Here is a 17,246-nt window from a genome sequence, read left to right as displayed (position 1 = left end):
AAGGCGAGTGCACTGAATGACCATTACATGTTCACGGCCGCCATCTTTGCAAAATGCCACACAGTGAACCCGGGTTCCAAGAACCGTTCATAGGTGCACAACGGTCTCTTTTCGTAGTTTCAACGACCCGTCATAAGACTAGCTTTAAATTTACGTGGCGAGCTCAAAGATACCACGTGACAGTTGTGGGGATGCGCGACTCTCGCGCGTCCCCTGATGTTTTTCCCGCATGGCGCGTCTCCTGTAATCCGGCTTCGCCGCGTGGCCTGCGTGATGCCCACGGCGGTCGATGTGGTTGGGGCGCAGTGCGAGAGATGGCGCGAGTGTTGCGTTGCTAACGCCGCCTCACGGCAGGGTTACTTGGGGGCGCAGGGGAGGACGGGCTGGGGCTTCCCCGGCGGGTCGGCGAACGGCGCGGACATTCCGCGCGCGCGGCGACCGATGCTTCTGCGAGACCGCCTCGCGGGGCCGCCTTCGAACGCGCCACGATTCGCGTGACCATACACGCGAAGGACCAGGCGTTGGGATCCAGGATGGGGCGAACATATTCGCTCGCTTCCGGTCGCGGTGAGTCAGACTTCTCTTGATTTGTCGCGCGCCCATCGGCATGTTTTGTGGATAGCAACTCGGCTAGCAGGCACTGATCTATGAAAGGTGCAATAAATGCCCTTGTGATTGTTTGCACTACTGTGTTGTCGTTCCTTTGTCCCAAGAGCACGGGAGGGGAGAACCCCACACAGTGTGCTGACTCCCGGATGCAGATGCACTTACATGGATGGCTGATAGTTGCATGGGAAAAAAAGAAATGGGGAGGGAGGACGGCAAGCAAACATGCCGTGGGCCTCCTGATTTGAGAACTTTGTACTGTCAGCACCGACCGCGGTTGATGCGCGCAATGCCGATGGCCGCACGGAGCGGTGCTGAGTGACGTGACACACGTTTCCCGCTTTTGACCCTCAAAACCTACCTGCCATAAAGATGGAAAAAGCCTCCCGTTTTCTTCAAGAAAACGGGAAAGCAATACGTTCTATGTACTTATAACGATATTCAATTGGCATGAAAATTCCATTGTTATAACCGATAATTGTTAAAACCGGGTGGCATGAAAAAATCAAAATGGGGATGGCAGAGCTGATCTTAGCAAACTATAATGGCGGGGAGGCCCAGTGCCCCTCTCCACCACCTTCCTACATTCGGCTGCCGATTGTGCTCCCTCGTTAAACACGGGTGTCACACGGCGCACTTTTGATCGTGATCAAGCCCGATCCAGACCTAATTTCTCGGTCGTGAGTGGCTCCTTGGCACAATGTGCACGAGAGAGTCATTTGCAGTCGAGAATTTCAATCTAGATCGGTCCCGATCGCGATTAGAAGCATACGTGTGACACCGGTATAACTGCTTCCTGGTGTTAGGATTGGGGGCTCAATCCCATCGCTCGTAATCAGTTGTCAAGATTGGAGTCGGGCATGAATTAGAAGGTAGCTGGCCCATGCCGTCGTCCAACTTATCCACGCTGAGGATGTTATTGAAGGGAAGGACTGCTTCTCATCGAGAACGAGGAATACGGGTTTATTTACAGTATCTACATAAGGACATTGCAGTTCATCAGTCTAGCATGACTGCGAGAGAAACTGCACTGAGCAGCCGCACAGCAGCAGTTTATAAACACTCGGTCCTCCCTCGATCCCAAGGTGAGGGAAATGTTCGACCAGTCATCGTAAACGAGTCGCCTCTCTGCACGAGGGATCACACACACACACTTCCGCACAGGTTCACGGTCCTCAACCGACGCCAGACGGACATCGTAGAACTCGGGGCGTATGTCAGGAAAGGCGCCTTTTATTCCAGTGCGGCCGCCAGTAGCCCATTGTCTTGCGTCTTGAACGGCGCGTGGGAAGGAACCTCGAACTACGTTCCCTCGGGGACTCCCCCGCTCACAGCAGACTGGGTAGGCGGTGTCGTGTTCCAGCATAAAGTCTGCTTCGTCGAACTCATCTCGGCTCCTGCGACGGAGAGTCGAGGATGAGCGTATTGTCCTCCGGACACAGTCGACTTAGTGACGCCGTGGCTAGAGGGTTGTGGCGGCCTTCCAGGAAAAGTTTGATGCCGCTGTCGCAACTGGCTGGCAAAACTTGCACCTCAGCAGGCCGTTCTTAACACTGGGCGCTCCGATCACGTGTAACAAGCCGCGGCTGTCGGCGTTAAAAGAATGGCACTGCTATAACTGCAAGGAGGGGTCACAGGTGGCAAGCGATATGCGAGCACCGCCAAGGCAGCTTTTTGGTGCCCCCCCCCCCAAAAGGGGCCTTTTAAGAAACGCGAGGAGGTTGCCGCGGCAGCCTGTCAGCTTGAGAAATCGAAAAGAAACGCCGAGGTGAGATGAGCACAAGCGTCTCGCCACATATGTCGCATTGCATGGCATGAGGAAACCCTATGTCCGTCCGCGTTGCCGACATCCTTCTCCAAGGTGTCCAGGGGGGCTATTCTGTAAGAGTCCACCTAGTGGACTGTCCATTTCGGCCACTGCTGATTGGATGCAGCTGTACGGGAGAGGAGGAGACGGGCGGCCCTAGCCAATCAGCAGCGGCCGAAATGGACAGTCCACTAGGTGGACTCTTACAGAATAGCCTCCCAGGTGCTCCACGTAGTGCAGCAGAAGGTTCCTCGCGAAAACGAAGCCTCAGAGGGACTGAATTCTCTACAGGATCAACCGCGGGGACAATGTTGAGGCAGCCTGCTCTACCGTATCAGCGCTGCCATCGTGGCCGTCACTGTTGCTATCCAATGCAAGCATGTTCGCGACAATCGCCTCATCGGTTAGAAGCACTTAGTTTCCAAATCTATAGCCGTGTGCTTTCTTTTCGCCGGCAACGTTGTGCATTGCTGATTATCAGCGGGCGGGTCAGTCCTCTTCCATCTCGGTGGCAAGTCAAAAGAGGATGAGAAGCCACGTGGCCAGGAACAATTTTGATGCAACCAATAAAGACGAACACGGGCGATTACATTGTTTGCAGAACTGCACTGGATGAGGAGCCAGCAAGCAAGATGCGAGCAGCACAGTTGTCCCGGTCCATTCATGTTTTGGAGGGTGGCGCAGCGTAGAGATATGGGCGCAGCCCATTTGTGTTCGGAGGGGTGGAAGGGCGACGGGAGAGAGCTGCGCGGAGAAGGCTGGAAAATGAGTGCGCGGCGGCCGTTCGAGCAGCGGGCCATCGTGCAGCGGCTCGAATTTCTCGGTTTCTTTTTTTCTTTTCAAGGATTTCGCATTTCACTAACCTTTTGGCTCGGACTCCAAACAGCCAGACTTCATCGTTATAACCGATAATGCGACATCAGGGCATTGTAGTAAGCGGGTTGTTTCACCATGCAAAACATACAAAAGTTAACGGTGCAGCAGCTTCTCATTGTTATAACCAATATATTGTTAAAACCGGTATTGTTATAAGTGGGTTTGACTGTAATAGACGATTACCATTAAGCATAAAATGATGCAATATTAAACTGAAAACACCATAGGTATTTAGGGCAACTTTGCTATTTCTTCAGCTTTAGAAGGAAAAAAGCACTTTTAATTCTATTTGACGGTAGTAGCAGCGGTAAACTTTATTTAGTAAAACAAGAGAAATTGTGCAATCAATAGACATTCTCTCGATATATTTTCCAGCCTTCATATACAAACTGAGTTATCAATGCTGGCATACTAATACGGTGTTCCCTTTAATGAGATAGAGCATGCTATACATTTCGATTCATAGGCACTCAAGTTACTGAAAGCTAGCAAGATTCTTGTAATCTGATTACCTCCTGAGCATGTACAGCACTGTTTCTTGCACAAAATTCGGAAGCATAAAGGTCCGTGTTTAATTTTTAGATATCCCATATTTGATTTGAAATATACTATTTGGTATTCACACATCCCTAGCGATTATGGCAGCCTCTGTGCTGTATGAACTTGGACAGTCACGTCGTATAATATGCCCACCTGCTATGGTCTCTATGAAGAAACTAGCAGTATTGAAAATAAACCTGTCACCAAGGGACCAGCACAGCAGACCACACCTTCTCTGTAGGTACCAAGGTGAAGGTGAAGATCCTGGGTCTCTATCACCATGCTATGGTAAGCGTCGCTCACGAGGAAAGAGTGGTAATACCGCTCTTCCAGTGCCTGGTACACTTCTTTTTGAGCTTGCAGGAATGCTTCAGGACCCTGTAAGCCAAATAGACAGAAACAGCTGAAGAGAACAGGCTTGGTAGAGCCGCACATCACAACAAAATTTTCTTTTCCTGATAAAACTGCAGGTAGAGGCCCTGGCTAAAGCTTTTGCTTTGCTATAATGTAAAAAGCCAAAACACCTCTATAACATCGCTGATGAAAATGTTAATGTGTAATTAGCACATATTGGCATATAAACCAGTTCGGACATACTTTTTTGCACAGCTACGAGAGAGTGACGTGGAATTTCTGTGCAGCCGGCTTAGTGCTGTAGCTGTGCATGAGATCTGAACTGCCAGGAATGCCGGGTGAACGCGGACTTGTGAGACTGCACAGTCGCAGCCCGATTGCAGCACTGAATTACAGTCACACCCACTTATAACAATATTAAATTAAATTAAATTATGGGGTTTTACATGCCAAAACCACTTTCTGATTATGAGGCACGCCGTAGTGGAGGACTCCGGAAATTTCGACCACCTGGGAATCTTTAATATGCACCTAAATCTAAGTACCACGGGTGTTTTCGGATATCGCCCCCATCGAAATGCAGCCACCATGGCCGGGATTCGATCCCGCGACCTCGTGCTCAGCAGCCCAACACCATAGCCACTGAGCAACCACGGCGGGTATAGCAATATTCAAGTGCCATGAAAATTCCATTGTTATAGCCAATAATTGTTATAAACGGGTTGCATGAAAAAAAAATCAAAATGGGGAATGGCATAGCTGTTCCGAGAAAACTATAACAAAGGGGAGGTCAGTCCTCCCCACCACCTTCCTCCATCTGGCCTCTGATTGTGTTGACTCGTTTAACTGTTTAACTCTGCTTCCTGTGCACCCCAATTGCATGTTGTTAACAAGCCGCAGCTATTGGCGTTCAAGAATGGCACTGCTATAACAACTGAAAAGAGGGGTCACAAGCAGCAAGTGACATACGATCTCCGCCGAAGCATCGCTTTGATGACCCCAAAAGACGTCTTTTAAATAATGAGGGAAGGTTGCCGCAGCAGCATTTCAGCTTGAGAAATTTAGAAGAAATGCTGGAGCAAGATCGCCACAAGCATCTCGCCACATACGTCCCAGTGGCTCGCACGAGAAAACCGCATGTCCATCAGCTTTGCTTGCAGACATCCTTCTCCAAGGCGTCCAGGTGCCCCACGTAGTGAAGCGTAAGGTCCTTCATGAAAACAAGCCCATTAGGGACAACAGGATTAACCGCGGGGACAGTGTTGAGGCAGCCTTTTGAGGCAGCCGCATCAGCACTGCCGTCGTGGCCGTCACTGTCATTATCTGATGCAAGAATGTTCGTGACGATCGCCTCATCGGCTAGAAGCACTTCATCTCTAGCAGTGTAGCATCTCTAGCATCTGTAGCAGTGCGCTTTTTTTTCACCGGCAATGTTGTGCATTGGCGATGATCAGCGGACAGATCAGCCATCTTCCGTTTCGGCGGCAAGTCAAAGGAGGCCGAGAAACAAAGTGGCCAGGAACGACTTCGATGCACCGAACAAAGACAAGCACAAGCGACTTAATCCATTAGCAGACTTGTGCAGAATGACAGGCTAGGGAATAAAGAATCAACTGTGAGGGCCGAGCGAGCAATCTAGGAGCAGTGCCAGCAGCGTTGCCAGCGCAGTTGATGCCGTCCATTCGTGTTGTGGGGGATGGCATGGCGCAGAGCTATGGGCGCAGCCCATTCGTGCTTGGAGGGGTGGAAAGGCGATGAGAGAGATGCGCGCGAAGCTGGCACGCATCTCTCATGGAGAGAAGTGCGGGGCGGCAGTTGGGATGGCGGGTGACTGTGCAGCAGCTCACATTTCACTTTTCTTTTTTCTTTTCAACGATTTTGCATTCCGTTACCTTTTGGCATGGATGCCCAGCAGCCAGACTTCATCGTTATAACCGATAATGTGGCATGGGGACATTGTAGTAAGCGGGTTATTTCCCCATAGAAAACATACAAATGTTGACAGTGCAGCAGCTTTTCATTTCTGTAGCCGATATATCATTAAAACCAGTACTGTTATAAGTGGGTTTGACTGTAGTAATTTTTCCAGAGCCTGTAGTTATTCCAGGTACATTAAGCTTTGCTCACACATGACTCGTAACATGGCCCCCATTCCTTCTAAATGCATTTTTTATTCGCTTGCTGCTGCTGATTTCAGCTGGTATATGTGCTTTGAACATAGCTTTGAGCAGTGCAAGCAAAGCTGGATGAGGTATTTCACTATTTTCAGAAAACATGAAATGCTGAAATTATTTTTCTAGCTTACATGGAAGAACCTGGCACTGCACTTCTTGCACTTTCCAATGAGTACAGCATTAATCTAGAGTTTTGAGCTGCAAACTACATCTACACAGCTTCTTGGACTAGGTACAGCCAAGTATCACGTCCGTCCGTCCGTCCGTCCGTCTGTCTGTTACACCTTCAGGGCATACAATAAATTAGAAAAGGGAAGGACTACATTAGTATATACAAACAAATAAAAACATGCCGTGGTTGCTTAGTGGCTATGGTGTTGGGCTGCTGAGCACGAGGTCGCGGGGTCGAATCCCGGCCACGGCAGCCGCATTTCGATGGGGGCGAAATGCAAAAACACTCATGTACTTAGATTTAGGTGCACGTTACAGCACCCCAGCTGGTCGAAATTTCCGGAGTCCTCCACTACGGCATGCCTCATAATCAGAAAGTGGTTTTGGCCTGTAAGAACCCCATAATTTAATTTAAACAAATAAAAACAGAAAGTAACACAAGAGAACAGTATTCTGTAACATTTTGCTTTGGAACTGGTCCACGAATGCCATTGGCTGGCACTTGGCTGTCATCATCCCTGGCAGGCGTGACTAGAAATTTTCTTGTTGTCACACACATTGTCAATCTTCTGCAAAACAAACCAGTCGTCTGCTAAGAGTGGAACTGCAGAAAGGTGTTTCACTCGAGGTCTTGCGCGATCACGAGCACGATCTCGTAAGTTGCTAAGTCAACCATGGCCACCAGCTAGTCTCATGCTGGCCGACGTGGTGAGACAGACACCAATGACGGCTCCTTTGGTTGTGTTGCTGGCAAGTGTTGGCGAAAGATGACGCAATGACAGGCAACGGCACGACTCATTCGATATGAGCAAGGCAAAGTTCTGAAGGCATTTTAGTCTCTCCAAAGACAGCATGATAGCTTTGCAATGAGCTAGAAGATTCTCTCAGACCACAAAGATTTAGCGGCGTTGCCACTGTGACGAGAGTGCTATGCACACTGTGTTTGTACCACACCCCCCACACAGAATTTTACAACGACCAAAGAGGCCTGAAGAAAAGTTATTTAAGTTTCCCTTGGCTAATGGGCTTCGACAGTTTTTCATAAATCTTTTCGTTCTTTTTTTTAATCCCCTCGGACTATAAAATACGAGCTTGAAGGTGGCCCCATACCAGTGTTATCTAAATTGAAAATAACCAATTCTTTCAATATCGAGTTTAGGTTGCTATGTACAAGGTTTTATGGGGTCATCATTACACTCACAAAAACCTAAAACAAGATATCCTGGCTATGCGAGATGCTTAGATTAATAAGCACCAAGACAGCTGCAAGAGCACAGAAGGGCAGCTGTCCCGATGGCATCACCCCATGTGCTACAGAAAGGCGACAACCACCTACACCTGCTTTCACAGCCAAGAACAGAGGTAGACTCTTACCTGCTAAATAATCACAAAAGAGTAACACAGTGACCATTAATATATCACCACGCATGACACTTTTGTGCACTGCACACATCACCATTACTTTTGGCCAAAGGACCCAAGCTTCCACATACTCGATTTTCATGATATTTACATGCATGTCTTAGCACACCAAACCATATATCAAATGCAATCAGTCATAAAAAAATATTGAAAAATTTCTTGCCTTATTGGCCATAATGAAAGCCTCTATGCCCTTGAGGACACCTTTTGAGAGCCGTATCCCCGGACGTGGACGCTTGATGTATGTCTGGTAAATCTCATTGCCTAGCTGATGCCATTCATCCTTTAAAGCATTGTAAAATGATGCCAATCAATGATAGGAGGTGGAAAGCTGCAAACAAAACTCACTTTGCTGGAGAGTTTCATGTTCTCAATGTCTTGCCAGAATCTAGCATAATGAGGAGTAAGAGAAAAGAAGCAGCAGTTAAAAGCGTATGAGAAAAGTTCTTTGCTGCTGAAAAAAAATTGCATGCTGTGAAAATCATCATTGCCAAAAAAATTTACGCTTACGAGAGCAACGACTTTCCCACCTCTTCGCCTTGCAAGAATCTGGCCAGGTACTCTCGACATACAGGAGACTCCATAAGAACTGAAAATGCAAATACCTGGAGCAAAATCAAAGTAATGAAACTGCAAAATAGACAGCCATATAAAAAACAAGACAGAGAAGTGGCACAAGCTGACCTTGCACCCTGGAAGGCTTTCCTGTTCTTCGGAAGGTGAATAACAGTCTAATCCTCCAACTAACTTGAGCTGTTTCTCACATCGTGCCTTTGCATATGTCAGCTGAAAAAGAAAGGTAAAAGAAAATATTTCCAATGACGAAAAACCAGTCACAATAATTTCCAGTCCTAATACTACTGGCATACAATAGCCTGCAAGGAAAGGAAATCATACAATTAAAAGATCAAACAGGATATTATTTACAACATGCTTTACAGTCGAATCCGACTATATCGAACCCATTAACAGTTAACATCAAATTATTCTATATACAGTAAAAGCTCGTTAATTCGAACCGCAAGGGGACGCCATCTCAGTTCGAATTAAACGAAGTTCGAACTAACGAAAGCAATGAAGAAAAACAGGACACCGCGACCAGGAAGCAGCAGGGCATGGTGCCAGTTCAATTTAATGTTCAATTCTCGAGCGCTAGCGGCGCTGCGATGTACTGGATTCGCTGTATTTTTTGTGCTGGTTGCGCCATCCATCGGTTAACAACTGCAGCTATACGACAAGATTCTTAGGCCTCTGAGATCGGCGGCTCAAAACCGGAAACCGCAGTTTTCGGAGGTAGAGAGAGGGCGTAGCTGTTGCCACAGCTGTCACCCCTTGCCCTCCAGCCTCTGCGCCGGGTGCTGGCACCGGTTTTACCCGCTTTTTCCTTCTCTCCCCATTTTGGAGGCAACTCAGCCGCTGCAGCCTCGCGACAAGGCCTGCTCTGGCCATGTGCCAGGCGGCACGCCGCCCAGGCGCGGCGGCGCGTAGTTCGAATTAACCGTGGCAGAACCAACTCACGTTCGAATTAACGGGCTTTTTTATACATGGACTTCTATGGAGCTAGGCCGGACCAAGTAGTACGGTTCGAATTATCCCGAAATTCGAATTACTGAAGTTCGAATTAACGAGCTTTTGCTGTAGCGAACGATTTCTGGACACGGTATAGTTACAATGAGTATATATAGCAAAAATTACGCTTACATTCAACAAAAATAGCAGCGACTCCCGATATATCGAATGTCAAGCGGAGGAAAAGTGGCCCCAGAAGTTGACATTTCCTCGCGGTGGTGGGGAAACCTGTCAGTGTGGCTCCATTTAACCACTCTCCCTATCATGACCGTGCTGCCACAGGCGAGCCGGCAACACCCCCCTGCAAAAAATGATCCTGGCCCGCTCGCAGCGCTTGCTCAGACAGCCAATCAGAGGCTCTTGTGCCCTTGTCGTAAGATGGCAAACGTGCAAGTTGTCTCGCTGCTTTTCTGGTTCATTGTGTTTGCGCTTTGTGGGCCTTCTCCCACAGTGTTGCCGTGATGAAGCGGCAGAATTCACCTTCGTCGTGACGGTCGAAATCATAAATCAGGTCGAACGCGGTGAGAAGTTGGATGTCCCCGCAGCGTGCAAGATTCCGAGGAGCACTCTAAGCAGGATCTTGAAGAATAAGAGGGCGATTAGGACTAAAGCGGCCAAACTCGCGACCTGGTGGCCGTGTACAAGTGGTTCATCCGAAATTGCTTCAGACGTGCCAGCTTCCACATGCTTGGTGATGACTGTAAATTCTGATGAATGCAACGAAGCCATTGCCGGTGTTGCCGAAGTTTGGAGCGAGCTGTCAGAATTTCCAGAAGCTGTTGACAAATTAATGGTGGATGAGTTTGTGAGTGCAGATGATAGTGTCGCAACCACGGGAGAGCCCAAAAACGAAGACTACATTGCCGGCATCGTACTGAGCACAAGTGAAAGTGGGCACAATGAAGAAAGCAACGATAATCCTTTGCCCACATCCTCCGAAGTGATTCGTGCACTCGCACTAGTCCGGTGTTTCTGCGTGAATGCGGAAGGTTGCGGCCTCAGCTACTCCGACTCCTTAGACAATGTCAAAAAGTGCATGCGTCGCAGGAAGCAAAACTTCCTAAGCAGAAGAAAATGCAGGACTATTTCATGTGGAACTAAGCTAGTTTCACCAATAAAGTGATTTTATAAATGGTATGTGCTTTTATGACATCCAATTATTTAGCAGGCTTATATCAAATTATGATCTATATCAAACTGATAGGCATTTTTTTGTGAGTTCGATATAGCCGGGTTCGACTGTAGTGCCGGAAAAATATGCCAAATGAGAGCCCCAAAGGGCACAATATTTATTACATGATAGTACATGTAAGCATGACTGAACAAGGATGTAGAAAGAAACAGACACACAGAGAGAGTGCTGTCTCCGTGTGTCTGTTTCTTTCTATGACCTCGTTCAGTCGTGCTTAGATATTCTATCATGGATTCAAACCAACCAGCCTGCCAACGCGTTTTAACCAAATGCATTACAGAGCATGTCATTATCCAAAGCATATTGTTATGTTGAAGGGAAAGAAGAAGGTGACATGGACTAGAGGAAGACGAAGTCTGGCAGTTGCCTGAACACCTTAAATACCAGTTGTAAATATACCTTATTTTACACTCGTGGGCTTTTTCCTGTAACATTTTGGTGGAAGGTGCTGGGTACAATCATGGAACTTCGCAGCGGACGTCATCTACCTGCCGCCACAATGGCAAATCAACCGACACAAGCAACAACGCCTCAGCAGCCCATGCCAATGGTCATCCTCATTCATCCGCGGGACCAGGGGACATTTTGTGGCACGGACAACGCCGACATCGAGGAATGGCTTATGATGTACGAGCGAGTGTGCAACAACAACTGGTGGTGTCCAACAATGATGCTAGCAAACCTGATATTTTATACGAGAGGAACTGCAAAGCAATGGTAGGATACACATGAAGCTGACCTAACGAGCTGGGATGTCTGCAAAGACAAAATGTGAGACCTCTTTGGCAGACCTGTCGGTCGTCAGCTGGCAGCAAAAAAAGAACTTGCGTGCCGGGCTCAGACATCCACAGAATCTTATGTTGTGTACATACAGGATGTGCTGGCCCTCTGTCGCAAGGCTGATAACATGACCGAGGCAGACAAGATTGGTCACATACTAAAAGGTATTGCAGACGATGCCTTCAATCTCCTGATGTGCAAGGATTGTGCCACTGTGGATGCAATTATAAAGTAGTGCCAGCACTTCGAACAAGCGAAGGGCCGCCGCATCGCTCAAACTTTCGACAGATTGCCCAATACCACCGCGCCACCGCGACATCCTCTTGCGAAGACCCGCCGCGGTTCGTTCAGCCGACAGGATTGGCAGATATAATGCACTTCGTTCGCTGTGAGCTTGAGGCCATGGCTCCAGCTCCAGTTCGTTCCGACTGTCGGGAAAGTGTGCCTGCTATCTCCCTTATACAAGCAGTTTGGGAATTCCATCTCTCTGCTCAGTTCGCCATACAAACACCTACCCGATCACTCCGACCGCTCACTCCCCGACGCAAAGCTTTCCACCACTCCGTCGCAACCCAGCCGACTGGCGCACAGCGGATGATAAACCCGTCTGTTTTAATTGTTCCACTATTGGACACATCGCCCGTCATTGCTGTAACCACTGGTCGTCGCCTACTCGGTGGTCATCTCCTAATCACTACCACCAAGTGCCAGACAATTGTACTTTCTCGCCTTATACTCCGACAGTGCTCCACCAAGATCCAGCCGCTTCCCGTTTCCGCAAGGTCGTAGGTCCCGTTTGCCTCTCGTTCACCGCTCTTCATCCCCTTCTGCAACCGGTCGCTTCACTTCGGGAAACTAGGCAGTGTAGCTCCCGGAGGTGAAGCTGCAACTCCAAACCGGCCCACAAATCCTCTGTTGACCCTGCCTACACGTGGAAACCTACAGGACATTAAAGTTGATGTTGTTCCTGTTACATCTCTTGTTGACACAGGAGCGCAGCTTTCAGTTATGAGCAATGCTCTCCACCGAAGGCTCAAAAAGGTTCTGACGCCCGCCGTACCATGCACTGTGCGAGTCGCCGATGGGAGTACTTCATCTGTTCTTCGAATGTGCACAGTATGTGTGACCATTGGGGGCCGTTATACTGTTGTTTTATTTATCGTCCTTGAGGACTGTCCACACGACCCAATTCTCGGCCTCGACTTCCTTTCAAAACACTCTGCCCAAATTGACTGCTCTGCAGGTGTTGTACAGTTGGATCTGCCGCTTCCTCCTGACGCAACAACTTGTGCTTCAAACCACTTACATCTTCCTGACGCCCTATCCTTTCATACCTGATGGCAAGTACGTCATGTCACCACTTATTGACGTAGTTTTGTCGCGCAATATTGCCCTACCAAGCACCTTAATCCGGATCCGCGAAAACTGCGCTCGCGTGCCCATCCTCAATTTTGGATTTTCGTCGCATGTGCTGCCACACGGTATCGCCATAGCGCATATCACTCCATTGGAAGAATTTGAGATTTCTTCTTTGACCTCTGAATCCTTCCTCACTACCAACGGACCTTTGTCACCAACTCCTTCATACTCGACACCTGCAGACGATGTTTCTGAGATGATTGCCCCTGACCTTCCTTCTAAGCAAACAACAGCTCTTCATCACCTCCTGTCATCTTATCGGAATATCTTTGATTTGGACGACCGTCCACTGGGCCAGACATCTGTTGTCACGCATCGCATCAACACTGGTGACGCTAGCCCCATTCATAGACGGCCATATCGTGTCTCCACAAAAGAAAGGGCCACCATACAGAAAGAGGTAGACAGGATGATGGACAAGGACATCATTGAACCTTCCAGTAGCCCGTGGGCATAAGCAGTTGTCTTAGTAAAGAAAAAAGACAACTTGTGGCGCTTCTGCCTTGTCTACCGTCACCTCAACAGGATAACAAAGAAGGATGTTTATCCCCTACCTCCCATTGATGACGGTCTTGACTGTATACACGGATCCCAATACTTTTCATCAATTGACCTCCGCTCCGGCTATTGGCGGATTAGCGTCGATGAGATGGACCGTGAGAAACCCACCTTCGTCACACCGGACGGTCTCTACTAAATGAAAGTCATGCCCTTTGGATTATGCAATGCGCCAGCTACATTTGAGTGCATGATGGACTCTCTCTTGCGCAGCTTGAAGTGGTCTACATGCCTCTGTTACCTCTACGACGTAATTGTGTTTTCGCCGAACTCTGAGAGCCACCTGCAGCGCCTCACAACCATGCTCTCCGTGTTTCACAGGGCTGGCATTCAGCTAAACTCCTCCAAGTGCCATTTCGGTCGCCGTGAAATTAACATGCTCGGCCATTTCGTAAACGCCACCGGAATCCAACCTGACTTACAGAAAGTTCACGTCGTGCGAAATTTTCCTGTACCTTGTTCAACAAACGATGTCCGTAGTTTTTCTGGGCTTATGCTCTTATTTCCGGCGATTTGTGAAAAGTTTTGCCGACATCGCTCACCTTCTCACTGACCTTCTTAAGAAAGATGTCTCTTTCTCTTGGGGACCACTGCAGGAGAAAGCCTCCTCTACCCTGATTGAGCAGCTTACAACTCCCCCGATTCTGTCACACTTTGACCCTTCTGCGCCCACTGAAGTACAAACTGACGCGAGTGGTCATGGCATCGGCGCTGTCCTTCCTCAGCGTCAACAGGGCCAAGACCGTGTCATCGCTTACGCCAGCCGCCTTCTTTCCACGCCCGAGCAAAATTACTCCATTACTGAGAGAGAATGTCTCGCGCTCGTATGGGCGGTCGCAAAATTTCAAACGCACCTTATCAGTTGGAGCTTCTGTGTCGTAACCAATCATCACGCCCTCTGCTGGCTCTTCTCTTTGAAGGACTCAACTGGACGACTTGCACCTTGGGCACTGCGTCTACAAGAATATACATTTTCTATAATGTATAAGTCAGGGCACCTGCATAAAGACGATGACTGCCTGTCCCGCAATCCCGTGGATCAACCGGACGATACTGATGCAGACTCGGACATCAGTGTTCTATCTCTCTCCGGCTTCCTCCATATTGGCGACGAGCAACGCCAAGATGCTGTTCTTCGAACACTTATGGAACGCCTAAGCTCCTTGCCCAATGACCCGTCCCTCCGGATGTTCACCTTGCACGATGGAACTTTATACCGTCGTAGCGTTCGTCCTGATGGCCCAGAGCTTCTCCTAGTCGTTCCTAAACACCTTCGACTGGCCGCACTCCAGACTTCATGACACTCCTACTACTGGACATCGGGGCATCACTCGTACTTACGACCGCCTGCGGAACCACTTTTTCTGGCCCGGAATTTATCTCTCTATGTGCCGTTATGTCACTTCTTGCGACCTGTGTCAGCGCCGGAAGATGCCTGCTATGTCTGCTGCTGGTTTGCATCAACCAATTGGTATCCATACAGAGCCCTTCTTCTGTGTGGGCCTCGACCTCCTTGGCCCCTTTCCGATTTCCAACAAAGGAAACAAATGGATTGCTGTAGCAACAGATTATGCCACGAGATATGCCATTGCACGAGTACTACCAACCAGCTGCGCTACAGATGTCGTCGACTTCCTACTATACGACGTCATCCTGCACAACGGCACCCCCCGCCAGTTACTCACGGATCGCGGCCGCTACTTTCTATCGTAGGTTGTTGATGATCTGGTGCGCTCCTGTTCTACAGAACACCAGCTTGCTACCGCGTACCACCCTCAAACGAACAGCCTCACCGAGCGACTCAACCGCACACTAACTGAAATGCTGGCCATGTGCGTTTCCAACGATCACCACGACTGGGACATCGCTTTACCATACATCACTTTCGCATACAACTCGTCCCGTCTCAACACTGCCGGATTTTCACCACTTTACCTTTTGTATGGCAACGACCACACCTTGCCCTTCGACACATTGCCACCTTCCGCAGTACAATCACCCTGCACTGGTTATGCTCGCGATGCTATTGCCTTAGCCGCCCAGACCCGAGATGTCACCCGTCATTACCTCACAGTCTCACAAGCTTCTCAAAAGCGACACTACAACCTTTCGCACCAAAACAACCAATTTTCACCTGGTTCCCTTGTCCTTTTCTGGACGCCTTCACGTCGCATCAGCTTGTCAGAAAAACTACTTTCCCATTATTCTGGTCCATACCAGATATTATGTCAACTGCCCAACGTGACATACGAGATCGCCCCAGTCGGTCAGCCTTCAGTGCCTCCCAATGTCACCAGCGATGTTCACGTCGCCAGGCTCAAGCCCTATGTACCCCATTAAGTGAGGCTCTATAACTTGCACCGGGACGGAGCTAACCCCGCCGGGAGGGTGATGTTTCGGTGAAGGGAAAGAAGAAGGTGGCATGGACTAGAGGAAGACGAAGTCTGGCAGTTGCCTGAACACCTTAAATACCAGTTGTAAATATATACCTTATTTTACACTTGTGGGCTTGCTTTCTTCCTGCAACAATATTGTTCAAAAAGCAGTTAGTCCTACCTGTTTGATGTATTTGGATAAATTCCTTGATTGCAACAGGTCTCCTTTAGCTGTACTTGGTGCTTCATACTGCTTATCTGAACAAATAAATTCCAATTTAGTATATCAACTAGATATACAGAAGCCACTACGAGGGCAAAAAACCAGCTAACCTTCACTTATTCCACGTGCTTTCTTCAGGTTGTTGGCAGTGGTAGCTTGCATAATTTCCGACACAATGTTGAACCTGTATGAGGGAAGCACCAGATTGTTGCAGTCACACATTCTCCTTCCCTGCACGCACAGACAGAGCTACCCAACACACTGCCACAGAGCCCCTTTTCAAAACCTATGTGACAGCAGAGCGCATAACTAGAACAATGCCAAGCATTTCTCCCACACAAAGTGCTCACAGGAGATTGCACCCCCCCCCCCCCCCAAGCAACAGACACATTCATATCCCAGTTACCACCACGTCTTGAGCATGAAACACTGCAGAGAAGCTACCTTGCTGTTTAAGGGTCTACATGAGCTGTTGCAGAGACCACACGTTTTGAGGCAGCTTCAGAGTGCTATGAGCACAGGTTGCTGCTTCTGGCAGTGCGATGAAAAAGGCTGTGGGTCACAGGAGCTTTTGTTAAGCCTCATGCAGGAAATTCACACCAAAAATGCATGCTGCGCAAAGACCTTCAAGTTAAAGCAGCATGCTCCCATATGTGCAATCACAGTTCACCTCCAGCCCCTCACGAGTGCGCCGCGACTCGGCAGTGTGTGTGACTTGACTGTAGAAACAAACACTGTGGTGCACCTTGTAATCGACTCTCTCACTGCCTCAATGCACGTAACGATTAGAATGAAAGTAAGCTCACCGCATACGTTTCAAGTCTTGGATGTCAGTGCAGGTATCTATAACAAAAATAAAGTCTTCCCATGTCTCAGCATAAGCATATGTTCGACTGTGCTTCTCATTTTCTGCTTGAAGGTACTGCAGGTAAGCAATCAGCTTCTGGTTGATGTAATCGGGATCAGTTATCAGGTCAACTGTAGGCTGAAAAACTGAAAACATAAGTGGAACATATTCACTGTGTTTTAAAAGCACATCTCTGCAATAAAAGTGCAAGTATACTGAATGATGAAGTAGAACTTCTAACACTATTTTATACTGTTTATGGGAAAAATCTATGTATGATGACCACCAGCACGCAAAAATGCCAGCAGGAAAAGTTGCGATTGAGAGTGCCAA

At 48.5% G+C, this 17,246-nt stretch overlaps 1 protein-coding gene across 1 annotated transcript in view; it reads right to left on the bottom strand.

Moving 5' to 3' along the window:
- The window catches only part of LOC142578603 (sorting nexin-25-like), an 89,505-nt gene that overhangs the window by 51,262 nt on the left and 20,997 nt on the right, over positions 1-17,246 (bottom strand). Inside the window, exons 6-13 of the mRNA XM_075688003.1 lie at positions 16,873-17,059; positions 16,177-16,250; positions 16,025-16,101; positions 8,635-8,736; positions 8,461-8,555; positions 8,299-8,338; positions 8,114-8,233; positions 4,060-4,207 (exon numbers count right to left, since the gene is read on the bottom strand). Coding sequence (XP_075544118.1) covers positions 4,060-4,207; positions 8,114-8,233; positions 8,299-8,338; positions 8,461-8,555; positions 8,635-8,736; positions 16,025-16,101; positions 16,177-16,250; positions 16,873-17,059 — 843 coding nt within the window. The remainder of the gene's footprint in view (positions 1-4,059; positions 4,208-8,113; positions 8,234-8,298; positions 8,339-8,460; positions 8,556-8,634; positions 8,737-16,024; positions 16,102-16,176; positions 16,251-16,872; positions 17,060-17,246) is intronic.

This window comes from Dermacentor variabilis, chromosome 4, assembly GCF_050947875.1.
Source record: "Dermacentor variabilis isolate Ectoservices chromosome 4, ASM5094787v1, whole genome shotgun sequence".
Lineage (NCBI taxonomy): Eukaryota > Metazoa > Arthropoda > Arachnida > Ixodida > Ixodidae > Dermacentor > Dermacentor variabilis.
This window is presented reverse-complemented; position numbering and strand designations above follow the sequence as displayed.